Consider the following 12,803-nt stretch of genomic DNA (forward strand, 5'->3'; position numbering starts at 1 on the left):
TTGTTCCTCACTTTTTTACCCATTCACTCACACATTCACCAACGGCAGAGGCAACCATGCAAGGTGCCAACCTGCTCACCTGGAGTAGTTAGGGGTTAAGTGTCTTGCTCAAGGACACTTCGACACGCTGCCCGGGAGGAGTGGGAATCGAACCGAGAACCTCTCTCTCTCAACCTCTCTCTCCCTTTCTTTCTCTCTCTTTCTCTCTCTCTCTCCCCCTCTCTCTTTCTTCCTCTCTCTCCCTCTCCCCCCTCTCTCTTTCTCTCTTTCTCCCTCTCTCTCTTTCTCTCCCTCTCTTTCTCTCTCCCTCTCTCTCTCTTTCTCTCCCCCTCTCTCTCCCTCTCCTGCATTTTGTATTGTGTATTTCTTGTATGTCTACCAGCCCACTGAGCCCAGGGACTGCAGACAGATATTAGCTGATAGCATGTACAATGCATCTCCTCTCATTAATTGAGATTAATGTATGTTGTACAATAAAACTCTCTTATTCTGTCCCAATTTTAAAAAAGAATCCATATCTGGATATTTTCCAATCCATATCTGGATATTTTCCAATCCATATCTGGATATTTTCCAATCCATATCTGGATATTTTCTTCTCTCTAAGATAATAATAACTTAGGTAACAATTAATAATAAATTATGTTGTTGTCAGCAGCAGCACCTGGCAATGTGTTAAGAGTGTAAAGAATGGAAATAAAGAAAAAATAATAGAGACAGCCTGGGACCGCACATGGAGCCGGTCTAATCTGACCCTGCTGGAGGGCAGCGGAGGCCTAGAGGTCAGAGGTCGGGGCTTGTGGTCGGAAGGACTGGTGGGAAATCCCTGCGGGGGGGAAGTGAATGAGAGCGCTATCAACGACTATCGCTGAAGTGCCCTTGAGCAAGGCACCTAACCACCAATAGTGCTCAGCGGCTAACGGTAGAAGAATGTGGTTAGACTGGGCACTTCCCAGGCGTGTGTGTGTGTGTGTGTGTGTGTGTGTGTGTGTGTGTGTGTGTGTGTGTATGTGTTCATTCATGTGTAACCATCCCTCCCCTTGAGGTCGCTGTAAATAAGAACATGTTCCTAGTCAACTCTCCTGGTTAAATAAGGCTCTAAAAAAAGACCCCGTCATTGTTGATGTGCATCACCCTTGTCAAATGGAGCGACAGTGACTCAGGAGGTAGAGCAGTCGCCTGGTCATTGGGAAGTTCCCATTCGATTCCAGCCCGTAGCACGTCGAAGTGACGTCCTTGAGCAAGACACTTAACCCCTAACTGCTCCCGATGAGCAGGTCGGCACCTCATATGGTCGCCTCCGCCATCGGCGTGTGAGTGAACGGGTGAATGCGAGGCGTAAGATGTAAAGCGCTTTGGACAAAAGACAAAAGTTACAGTGGGTGACAATATCATCACAAGGAAAGATGAAATTACCTACCTGGGTTCCATCCTAGAGGCTAATCTTTCCTGTGACAAAATGGCATCCAATGTAATAAAAAAAGTCAACCAACGAACGCGATTCTTGTACCGGATCTCCTCTCTGGTAAACAAGAATACCCTGAAGACTCTAGCAGGAGCACTCATTCAAGGGTACTACGACTATGCTTGCACCTCATGGTACCAAAGCACCTCAAAGGCACTAAAAAACAAATTACAAACATCTCAAAACAAGCTAGTCAGACTACTACTTGACCTGACTCCTAGAACCCACCTCACCCCTGCCCACTTTGACAACCTAGGATGGCTTAGAGTAGACGACAGAGTACAGCAACTTGCAATGGGCCTGGTCTACAAGATACACTACGCGACCAAGGTACCCATGTACATGTCAAAATACTTCCCAAAGGTCAGTGAATACCACGATCACAACACCAGAGGGAGCTCCACAAATCATGTAAAACCCGGATTCGGCTCAAACAAGGGACTAAACACGTTTCGCAATTATGCCACATCAATGTGGAACGCCCTGCCTAAAGCTGTAAAGGAATGTGAATCACTACCCACCTTCAAAAACACTCTCAAAAAACACCTATGTGAGACTGCAATTCGAAACTGGCCCCTACAAATGTCCTAACCTAGTTGTACAGTAAATGACCAAGTAAGGCTTTGTCAATATTCCAATGTACAGTGTAAAATGTGTGTGTGTCCCCTACCCAACCCCCCCCCCCCCCCCCCCCACCCCACCTCCAATGTACAGCCCTCACCCAACCCACCCAACCCCACCCCACCCAACCAACCTCCTCCAATGTACAGTTTCTACGCCAAATGTATATACACTCCTTTTCTGGACACTTTTGTATCACAAACAGTACTGTATTTGCAAATCTGATATGTCATAAATGTATAGATGTAGCAGTACTGTCTATCTGTATGTCATGTATGTCATATATGTTATGATGAATTGAAAATGGGGGACCCTGATGTAAACAAGACGAAAGTCTTTCTCTGGTCTGCATCCCCTTAACAATTGTATGTATTGAGCTGTACTGTACTGTACTGTCTGTACCCATTCTGCAATCTGTTAATAAACTTTTCAATTCAATTCAATTCAACTATATAAATTCACCATTTACCATTTTTACCAAATAAACAATGAATATATAAACCCTTCTCTCCCTTTGTCTCCTCCTCCCCCTCCTCCTCTTCCTCCCCTCTCCAGGCTGTGCCGGCCAAGTTGTCCCTTGATGCCATGCTCCAGATGTCCGCCTCCCAGGTACGGGACACCATGAGACGCATGGGCTCCAGCTCAGAGGAGTGCTCTCGCCTCACTGCCGCCCTCTCCTGTCTGAAGAGTGCCACTGACACAGGTGACTGAGTGCAACCTCTGAGCACATAGGAGGAGAGTGTCTTGTTTGTTTTAACACTGTAGGAGCTGAAATGATTGAAATTCTTTATTAGGAATAACCCCTTGAGATGTAGCATCTCGTTTTTTCGAGGGGCTCCTAGACACAATACAATGTATGCACATTTCCCCCCCCAAAATCCGTATGACCCTCCTGAGTTTGTGCTTCATACAGTAACATTTTTAAAAGAGTAAGGACCAAACACTATACAAAATATACAATATATATGCGGCGACAGTGGCTCGGGAGGTAGAGCAGTCGTCTGGCAATCCGGAGGTTCCCGGTTCGATTCCCGCTCCTCCCGGGCAGCGTGTCGTTGTGTCCTTGAGCAAGACACTTAACCCCTAATTGTTCCAGATGAGCAGGTTGGCACCTTGCATGGTCGCCTCCGCCGTCGGTGTGTGAATGTGTGAGTGAATGTGTAAAATGTGAGGAACAAATTGTAAAGTGTTTTGGATAAAAGCGCTATATAAAAAAGCAGCCATCATATATACAAAACTAAAATCTACAAAATGCAAAAAACTAAATACAAAATTCAAAAATGAGGTAGAAGAGGTAGTGCAAATATTTTTTTAAGAATAAATAGATAAAATATGGTGTAATGTTTAAAAAGTGTTTTTAAAAGGTGAATGTTTAAAGTGAGTGTGTTGATTTGGGGATTTCCCCCGCTTATTCGTGACCTCTGACCCCGTAGGTGGCGACCCCAGGGAGGACGCGGGCTCCTGGATCTCAGAACCCGCCCGTCGGGACAGCGCCCCCGCCCCCTCCAGCCCCAGCAGGGTCCAGCCCAACGCCCACGGCCGCTCCATCTCCATCTCGGTGGTGCCCTGCTCCGACCACCGCGTGGACATGACGGACGCCTTCGTCTCCGCGCCGACGTTCACGCCGCCCCCCAAGAAACGCGGCGCCAAGAACCCGCGCACGCCGCCGCCGCCCTCCCGCACGCTGCTGCAGCTCCTCCCCAACATCACGCTGACGCGCAGCAAGAGTCACGAGTCGCAGCTGGCCAACCGCATCGAGGAGCCCGCCTCCAGCAAGTGGGTTTCAGCCGAGCTGCTGTAGTATCAGGGTCTGTGTTGGTGATAAAGGGTCTCCAAGAGAGCCTGTAGTACCTCCTTTAATCCAACTGCTGTGTGTAGGAGAGACATGCTGTGAAAGGGTTAACCGTCTGTAGTGTGGTAGTGAGAGGGTTAACCGTCTGTAGTGTGGTAGTGAGAGGGTTAACCTTCTGTAGTGTGGTAGTGAGAGGGTTAACCTTCTGTAGTGTGGTAGTGAGAGGGTTAACCTTCTGTAGTGTGGTAGTGAGAGGGTTCATGTGTAGTGTGGTAGTGAGAGGGTTAACCTTCTGTAGTGTGGTAGTGAGAGGGTTAACCTTCTGTAGTGTGGTAGTGAGAGGGTTAACCTTCTGTAGTGTGGTAGTGATAGGGTTAACCTTCTGTAGTGTGGTAGTGAGAGGGTTAACCTTCTGTAGTGTGGTAGTGAGAGGGTTCATGTGTAGTGTGGTAGTGAGAGGGTTAACCTTCTGTAGTGTGGTAGTGAGAGGGTTAACCTTCTGTAGTGTGGTAGTGAGAGGGTTAACCTTCTGTAGTGTGGTAGTGAGAGGGTTAACCTTCTGTAGTGTGGTAGTGAGAGGGTTAACCTTCTGTAGTGTGGTAGTGAGAGGGTTAACCTTCTGTAGTGTGGTAGTGAGAGGGTTAACCTTCTGTAGTGTGGTAGTGAGAGGGTTCATGTGTAGTGTGGTAGTGAGAGGGTTAACCTTCTGTAGTGTGGTAGTGAGAGGGTTAACCTTCTGTAGTGTGGTAGTGAGAGGGTTAACCTTCTGTAGTGTGGTAGTGAGAGGGTTAACCTTCTGTAGTGTGGTAGTGAGAGGGTTAACCTTCTGTAGTTTGGTAGTGAGAGGGTTAACCTTCTGTAGTGTGGTAGTGAGAGGGTTCATGTGTAGTGTGGTAGTGAGAGGGTTAACCTTCTGTAGTGTGGTAGTGAGAGGGTTCATGTGTAGTGTGGTAGTGAGAGGGTTAACCTTCTGTAGTGTGGTAGTGAGAGGGTTCATGTGTAGTGTGGTAGTGAGAGGGTTAACCTTCTGTAGTGTGGTAGTGAGAGGGTTCATGTGTAGTGTGGTAGTGAGAGGGTTAACCTTCTGTAGTGTGGTAGTGAGAGGGTTCATGTGTAGTGTGGTAGTGAGAGGGTTCATGTGTAGTGTGGTAGTGAGAGGGTTAACCTTCTGTAGTGTGGTAGTGAGAGGGTTCATGTGTAGTGTGGTAGTGAGAGGGTTAACCTTCTGTAGTGTGGTAGTGAGAGGGTTCATGTGTAGTGTGGTAGTGAGAGGGTTAACCTTCTGTAGTATGGTAGTGAGAGGGTTCATGTGTAGTGTGGTAGTGAGAGGGTTAACCTTCTGTAGTGTGGTAGTGAGAGGGTTCATGTGTAGTGTGGTAGTGAGAGGGTTAACCTTCTGTAGTGTGGTAGTGAGAGGGTTCATGTGTAGTGTGGTAGTGAGAGGGTTAACCTTCTGTAGTGTGGTAGTGAGAGGGTTCATGTGTAGTGTGGTAGTGAGAGGGTTAACCTTCTGTAGTGTGGTAGTGAGAGGGTTCATGTGTAGTGTGGTAGTGAGAGGGTTAACCTTCTGTAGTGTGGTAGTGAGAGGGTTCATGTGTAGTGTGGTAGTGAGAGGGTTAACCTTCTGTAGTGTGGTAGTGAGAGGGTTCATGTGTAGTGTGGTAGTGAGAGGGTTAACCTTCTGTAGTGTGGTAGTGAGAGGGTTCATGTGTATTCCCCATCTGTCCAACTAGGTCTGGGAAGAAGAACAAGCTGCTGCTGAACGTCCAGATCAACGGCACCACTGGTAACGGATGGGAGGATCCGGCCACACGCTCCCCCCTGCTGTCTGCCCGCACGCCCGGCCCGGTCCCTGGCACCGCCCCCTACGCTCTGCCCGGCACCCCCACGCTCCTGGACAGTAAGTCCCAGAGGGCAGAGAGATAGTAGTCCAGCCGTGTGCTCCCAGTGTCCCCACAGTGTCCCCACAGTGTCCCCACAGTGTCCCCACAGTGTCCCCACAGTGTCCCCACCGTGTCCCCACGTCCTCAGTGTCCCCACAGTGTCCACAGTGTCCTCAGTGTCCCCACAGTGTCCCCACAGTGTCCTCAGTGTCCCCACAGTGTCCTCAGTGTCCCCACGTCCTCAGTGTCCCCACAGTGTCCTCAGTGTCCCCACAGTGTCCTCAGTGTCCCCACAGTGTCCTCAGTGTCCCCACAGTGTCCCCACAGTGTCCCCACAGTGTCCCCACAGTGTCCTCAGTGTCCCCACAGTGTCCTCAGTGTCCCCACAGTGTCCTCAGTGTCCCCACAGTGTCCTCAGTGTCCCCACAGTGTCCTCAGTGTCCCCACAGTGTCCTCAGTGTCCTCAGTGTCCCCACAGTGTCCTCAGTGTCCTCAGTGTCCTCAGTGTCCTCAGTGTCCTCTGTGTCCTCAGTGTCCTCAGTGTCCTCAGTGTCCTCAGTGTCCTCAGTGTCCCCACAGTGTCCTCAGTGTCCTCAGTGTCCTCAGTGTCCTCAGTGTCCTCAGTGTCCCCAGTGTCCCCAGTGTCCTCAGTGTCCCCAGTGTCCTCAGTGTCCAGTGTCCTCAGTGTCCCCTCAGTGTCCTCAGTGTCCTCAGTGTCCTCAGTGTCCCCACAGTGTCCTCAGTGTCCCCTCAGTGTCCTCAGTGTCCAGTGTCCTCAGTGTCCCCTCAGTGTCCTCAGTGTCCAGTGTCCTCAGTGTCCCCTCAGTGTCCTCAGTGTCCAGTGTCCTCAGTGTCCTCAGTGTCCCCTCAGTGTCCCCAGTGTCCTCAGTGTCCTCAGTGTCCTCAGTGTCCTCAGTGTCATCAGTGTCCTCAGTGTCCTCAGTGTCCTCAGTGTCCTCAGTGTCATCAGTGTCCTCAGTGTCCTCAGTGTCCTCAGTGTCCAGTGTCCCCTCAGTGTCCCCTCAGTGTCCTCAGTGTCCAGTGTCCTCAGTGTCCCCTCAGTGTCCTCAGTGTCCAGTGTCCCCTCAGTGTCCCCTCAGTGTCCTCAGTGTCCAGTGTCCTCAGTGTCCCCTCAGTGTCCTCAGTGTCCTCAGTGTCCTCAGTGTCCTCAGTGTCCTCAGTGTCCCCTCAGTGTCCTCAGTGTCCTCAGTGTCCTCAGTGTCCTCAGTGTCCCCTCAGTGTCCTCAGTGTCCTCAGTGTCCCCACAGTGTCCTCAGTGTCGTCAGTGTCCTCAGTGTCCTCTCAGTGTCCTCAGTGTCCCCAGTGTCCCTCAGTGTCCCCTCAGTGTCCTCAGTGTCCTCAGTGTCCCCTCAGTGTCCTCAGTGTCCCCAGTGTCCCCAGTGTCCTCAGGGTCCTCAGTGTCCACAGTGTCCTCAGTGTCCCCAGTGTCCTCAGTGTCCTCAGTGTCCTCAGTGTCCTCAGTGTCCTCAGTGTCCTCAGTGTCCCCAGTGTCCCCAGTGTCCTCAGTGTCCCCACAGTGTCCTCAGTGTCCTCAGTGTCCTCAGTGTCCCCTCAGTGTCCTCAGTGTCCTCAGTGTCCCCAGTGTCCTCAGTGTCCTCAGTGTCCTCAGTGTCCCCACAGTGTCCTCAGTGTCCTCAGTGTCCCCAGTGTCCTCAGTGTCCTCAGTGTCCTCAGTGTCCTCAGTGTCCTCAGTGTCCAGTGTCCCCTCAGTGTCCTCAGTGTCCTCAGTGTCCCCAGTGTCCTCAGTGTCCCCAGTGTCCTCAGTGTCCCCAGTGTCATCAGTGTCCCCTCAGTGTCCTCAGTGTCCTCAGTGTCCCCACAGTGTCCTCAGTGTCCTCAGTGTCCTCAGTGTCCTCAGTGTCCTCAGTGTCCCCACAGTGTCCTCAGTGTCCTCAGTGTCCTCAGTGTCCTCAGTGTCCCCAGTGTCATCAGTGTCCTCAGTGTCCTCAGTGTCCCCACAGTGTCCTCAGTGTCCCCAGTGTCCTCAGTGTCCTCAGTGTCCTCAGTGTCCTCAGTGTCCCCAGTGTCCTCAGTGTCCTCAGTGTCCACAGTGTCCTCAGTGTCCTCAGTGTCCTCAGTGTCCTCAGTGTCCCCAGTGTCCTCAGTGTCCTCAGTGTCCTCAGTGTCCCCAGTGTCCTCAGTGTCCTCAGTGTCCTCAGTGTCCACAGTGTCCTCAGTGTCCTCAGTGTCCTCAGTGTCCTCAGTGTCCCCAGTGTCCTCAGTGTCCTCAGTGTCCTCAGTGTCCTCAGTGTCCTCAGTGTCCTCAGTGTCCCCAGTGTCCCCAGTGTCCTCAGTGTCCTCAGTGTCCTCAGTGTCCTCAGTGTCCTCAGTGTCCACAGTGTCCTCAGTGTCCCCAGTGTCCCCAGTGTCCTCAGTGTCCCCAGTGTCCTCAGTGTCCTCAGTGTCCTCAGTGTCCCCAGTGTCCCCAGTGTCCTCAGTGTCCCCAGTGTCCCCAGTGTCCTCAGTGTCCCCAGTGTCCTCAGTGTCCTCAGTGTCCCCAGTGTCCTCAGTGTCCTCAGTGTCCTCAGTGTCCTCAGTGTCCCCAGTGTCCTCAGTGTCCCCAGTGTCCCCAGTGTCCCCAGTGTCCTCAGTGTCCTCAGTGTCCTCAGTGTCCCCAGTGTCCTCAGTGTCCTCAGTGTCCTCAGTGTCCCCAGTGTCCTCAGTGTCCTCAGTGTCCCCAGTGTCCTCAGTGTCCTCAGTGTCCTCAGTGTCCTCAGTGTCCCCAGTGTCCCCAGTGTCCTCAGTGTCCTCAGTGTCCTCAGTGTCCTCAGTGTCCCCAGTGTCCTCAGTGTCCCCAGTGTCCCCAGTGTCCCCAGTGTCCTCAGTGTCCTCAGTGTCCTCAGTGTCCCTCATTGTCCTCAGTGTCCCTCATTGTCCTCAGTGTCCTCAGTGTCCCTCATTGTCCTCAGTGTCCTCAGTGTCCCTCAGTGTCCACAGTGTCCTCAGTGTCCTCAGTGTCCCTCAGTGTCCTCAGTGTCCTCAGTGTCCCCAGTGTCCCCAGTGTCCTCAGTGTCCCCAGTGTCCTCAGTGTCCTCAGTGTCCCCAGTGTCCCCAGTGTCCTCAGTGTCCCTCAGTGTCCACAGTGTCCTCAGTGTCCCCAGTGTCCCCTCAGTGTCCTCAGTGTCCTCAGTGTCCCCACAGTGTCCCCACAGTGTCCTCAGTGTCCCCTCAGTGTCCTCAGTGTCCTCAGTGTCCCTCAGTGTCCTCAGTGTCCTCAGTGTCCTCAGTGTCCCCAGTGTCCTCAGTGTCCCCAGTGTCCTCAGTGTCCTCAGTGTCCCCTCAGTGTCCCCAGTGTCCACAGTGTCCTCAGTGTCCTCAGTGTCCTCAGTGTCCTCAGTGTCCCCAGTGTCCTCAGTGTCCTCAGTGTCCCCTCAGTGTCCACAGTGTCCTCAGTGTCCTCAGTGTCCCCAGTGTCCCCAGTGTCCCCAGTGTCCCCAGTGTCCTCAGTGTCCTCAGTGTCCCCAGTGTCCCCAGTGTCCTCAGTGTCCCTCAGTGTCCCCAGTGTCCTCAGTGTCCCTCAGTGTCCTCAGTGTCCTCAGTGTCCTCAGTGTCCTCAGTGTCCTCAGTGTCCCTCAGTGTCCTCAGTGTCCTCAGTGTCCTCAGTGTCATCAGTGTCCTCAGTGTCCCCAGTGTCCCCAGTGTCCTCAGTGTCCTCAGTGTCCTCAGTGTCCTCAGTGTCCCTCAGTGTCCTCAGTGTCCTCAGTGTCATCAGTGTCCCTCAGTGTCCTCAGTGTCCTCAGTGTCCCCAGTGTCCTCAGTGTCATCAGTGTCCTCAGTGTCATCAGTGTCCTCAGTGTCCCCAGTGTCATCAGTGTCCTCAGTGTCATCAGTGTCCTCAGTGTCCTCAGTGTCCTCAGTGTCCTCAGTGTCCCCAGTGTCCTCAGTGTCCTCAGTGTCATCAGTGTCCTCAGTGTCCTCAGTGTCCTCAGTGTCCCCAGTGTCCTCAGTGTCCCCAGTGTCCTCAGTGTCATCAGTGTCCTCAGTGTCCCCAGTGTCCTCAGTGTCCACAGTGTCCCCAGTGTCCTCAGTGTCCCCACAGTGTCCTCAGTGTCCTCAGTGTCCCTCAGTGTCCTCAGTGTCCCCAGTGTCCCCTCAGTGTCCTCAGTGTCCTCAGTGTCCCCAGTGTCCTCAGTGTCCAGTGTCCTCAGTGTCCTCAGTGTCCCCAGTGTCCACAGTGTCCCTCAGTGTCCTCAGTGTCCACAGTGTCCTCAGTGTCCTCAGTGTCCCTCAGTGTCCTCAGTGTCCCCAGTGTCCTCAGTGTCCCCACAGTGTCCTCAGTGTCCTCAGTGTCCCTCAGTGTCCTCAGTGTCCCCAGTGTCATCAGTGTCCACAGTGTCCCTCAGTGTCCTCAGTGTCCACAGTGTCCTCAGTGTCCTCAGTGTCCCTCAGTGTCCTCAGTGTCCCCAGTGTCCTCAGTGTCCACAGTGTCCCCTCAGTGTCCTCAGTGTCCTCAGTGTCCTCAGTGTCCCCAGTGTCCTCAGTGTCCCCACAGTGTCCCCACAGTGTCCTCAGTGTCCTCAGTGTCCTCAGTGTCCTCAGTGTCCTCAGTGTCCCCAGTGTCCTCAGTGTCCTCAGTGTCCTCAGTGTCCCCACAGTGTCCCCACAGTGTCCCCACAGTGTCCTCAGTGTCCCCTCAGTGTCCTCAGTGTCCTCAGTGTCCCCTCAGTGTCCTCAGTGTCCTCAGTGTCCCCTCAATGTCCTCAGTGTCCTCAGTGTCCTCAGTGTCCCCAGTGTCCCCACAGTGTCCTCAGTGTCCTCAGTGTCCTCAGTGTCCTCAGTGTCCCCACAGTGTCCTCAGTGTCCTCAGTGTCCAGTGTCCTCAGTGTCCTCAGTGTCCTCAGTGTCCCCTCAGTGTCCTCAGTGTCCTCAGTGTCCTCAGTGTCCAGTGTCCTCAGTGTCCTCAGTGTCCCCAGTGTCCTCAGTGTCCTCAGTGTCCTCAGTGTCCACAGTGTCCTCAGTGTCCCTCAGTGTCCCCAGTGTCCTCAGTGTCCCCACAGTGTCCTCAGTGTCCTCAGTGTCCACAGTGTCCTCAGTGTCCTCAGTGTCCTCAGTGTCCTCAGTGTCCAGTGTCCTCAGTGTCCTCAGTGTCCCCAGTGTCCTCAGTGTCCTCAGTGTCCTCAGTGTCCACAGTGTCCTCAGTGTCCTCAGTGTCCCCAGTGTCCTCAGTGTCCTCAGTGTCCTCAGTGTCCCCAGTGTCCTCAGTGTCCTCAGTGTCCACAGTGTCCACAGTGTCCTCAGTGTCCCTCAGTGTCCTCAGTGTCCTCAGTGTCCCCAGTGTCCTCAGTGTCCTCAGTGTCCCCAGTGTCCTCAGTGTCCCCAGTGTCCTCAGTGTCCTCAGTGTCCTCAGTGTCCTCAGTGTCCTCAGTGTCCCCAGTGTCCCCAGTGTCCTCAGTGTCCACAGTGTCCTCAGTGTCCCTCAGTGTCCTCAGTGTCCTCAGTGTCCACAGTGTCCTCAGTGTCCTCAGTGTCCCCAGTGTCCTCAGTGTCCACAGCGTCCTCAGTGTCCACAGCGTCCTCAGTGTCCTCAGTGTCCTCAGTGTCCCTCAGTGTCCTCAGTGTCCTCAGTGTCCCCAGTGTCCTCAGTGTCCACAGCGTCCTCAGTGTCCTCAGTGTCCTCAGTGTCCCTCAGTGTCCTCAGTGTCCTCAGTGTCCCCAGTGTCCTCAGTGTCCTCAGTGTCCTCAGTGTCCACAGTGTCCTCAGTGTCCTCAGTGTCCCCAGTGTCCTCAGTGTCCAGCGTCCTCAGTGTCCTCAGTGTCCTCAGTGTCCCTCAGTGTCCTCAGTGTCCTCAGTGTCCCCAGTGTCCTCAGTGTCCTCAGTGTCCCCAGTGTCCCCAGTGTCCTCAGTGTCCTCAGTGTCCTCAGTGTCCTCTGTCCCCTCAGTGTCCTCAGTGTCCCCTCAGTGTCCTCAGTGTCCCCACAGTGTCCTCAGTGTCCTCAGTGTCCCCACAGTGTCCTCAGTGTCCTCAGTGTCCCCAGTGTCCTCAGTGTCCTCAGTGTTCAGTGTCCTCAGTGTCCTCAGTGTCCTCAGTGTCCCCAGTGTCCTCAGTGTCCCCAGTGTCCTCAGTGTCCTCAGTGTCCTCAGTGTCCTCAGTGTCCTCAGTGTTCAGTGTCCTCAGTGTCCTCAGTGTCCACAGTGTCCTCAGTGTCCTCAGTGTCCTCAGTGTCCTCAGTGTCCTCAGTGTCCTCAGTGTCCTCAGTGTCCTCAGTGTCCTCAGTGTCCTCAGTGTTCAGTGTCCTCAGTGTCCTCAGTGTCCACAGTGTCCTCAGTGTCCTCAGTGTCCCCAGTGTCCTCAGTGTCCAGCGTCCTCAGTGTCCTCAGTGTCCTCAGTGTCCCTCAGTGTCCTCAGTGTCCTCAGTGTCCCCAGTGTCCTCAGTGTCCTCAGTGTCCCCAGTGTCCCCAGTGTCCTCAGTGTCCTCAGTGTCCTCAGTGTCCTCTGTCCCCTCAGTGTCCTCAGTGTCCCCTCAGTGTCCTCAGTGTCCCCACAGTGTCCTCAGTGTCCTCAGTGTCCCCACAGTGTCCTCAGTGTCCTCAGTGTCCCCAGTGTCCTCAGTGTCCTCAGTGTTCAGTGTCCTCAGTGTCCTCAGTGTCCTCAGTGTCCCCAGTGTCCTCAGTGTCCCCAGTGTCCTCAGTGTCCTCAGTGTCCTCAGTGTCCTCAGTGTCCTCAGTGTTCAGTGTCCTCAGTGTCCTCAGTGTCCTCAGTGTCCCCAGTGTCCTCAGTGTCCTCAGTGTCCTCAGTGTCCCCTCAGTGTCCTCAGTGTTCAGTGTCCTCAGTGTCCTCAGTGTCCTCAGTGTCCTCAGTGTCCTCAGTGTCCTCAGTGTCCCCACAGTGTCCTCAGTGTCCCCAGTGTCCTCAGTGTCCCCAGTGTCCTCAGTGTCCCCAGTGTCCCCAGTGTCCTCAGTGTCCTCAGTGTCCCCACAGTGTCCCCAGTGTCCTCAGTGTCCCCTCAGTGTCCTCAGTGTCCCCACAGTGTCCCCAGTGTCCTCAGTGTCCCCTCAGTGTCCTCAGTGTCCCCCCAGTGT

At 53.7% G+C, this 12,803-nt stretch overlaps 1 protein-coding gene across 3 annotated transcripts in view; it reads left to right on the plus strand.

Moving 5' to 3' along the window:
• The window catches only part of LOC311244609 (kinase suppressor of Ras 1-like), a gene marked incomplete at its 3' end in the record, with an annotated part of 114,215 nt that overhangs the window by 61,845 nt on the left and 39,567 nt on the right, over window positions 1-12,803 (plus strand). For all 3 annotated transcript variants that reach the window (XM_084334211.1, XM_084334209.1, XM_084334210.1), the window contains 3 exons: window positions 2,642-2,789; window positions 3,520-3,862; window positions 5,612-5,778. In XM_084334211.1, coding sequence (XP_084190337.1) covers window positions 2,642-2,789; window positions 3,520-3,862; window positions 5,612-5,778 — 658 coding nt within the window. The remainder of the gene's footprint in view (window positions 1-2,641; window positions 2,790-3,519; window positions 3,863-5,611; window positions 5,779-12,803) is intronic.

The sequence above is a fragment of the Notolepis coatsorum genome (genome assembly GCF_963971535.1).
Source record: "Notolepis coatsorum genome assembly, chromosome: 1".
Lineage (NCBI taxonomy): Eukaryota > Metazoa > Chordata > Actinopteri > Aulopiformes > Paralepididae > Notolepis > Notolepis coatsorum.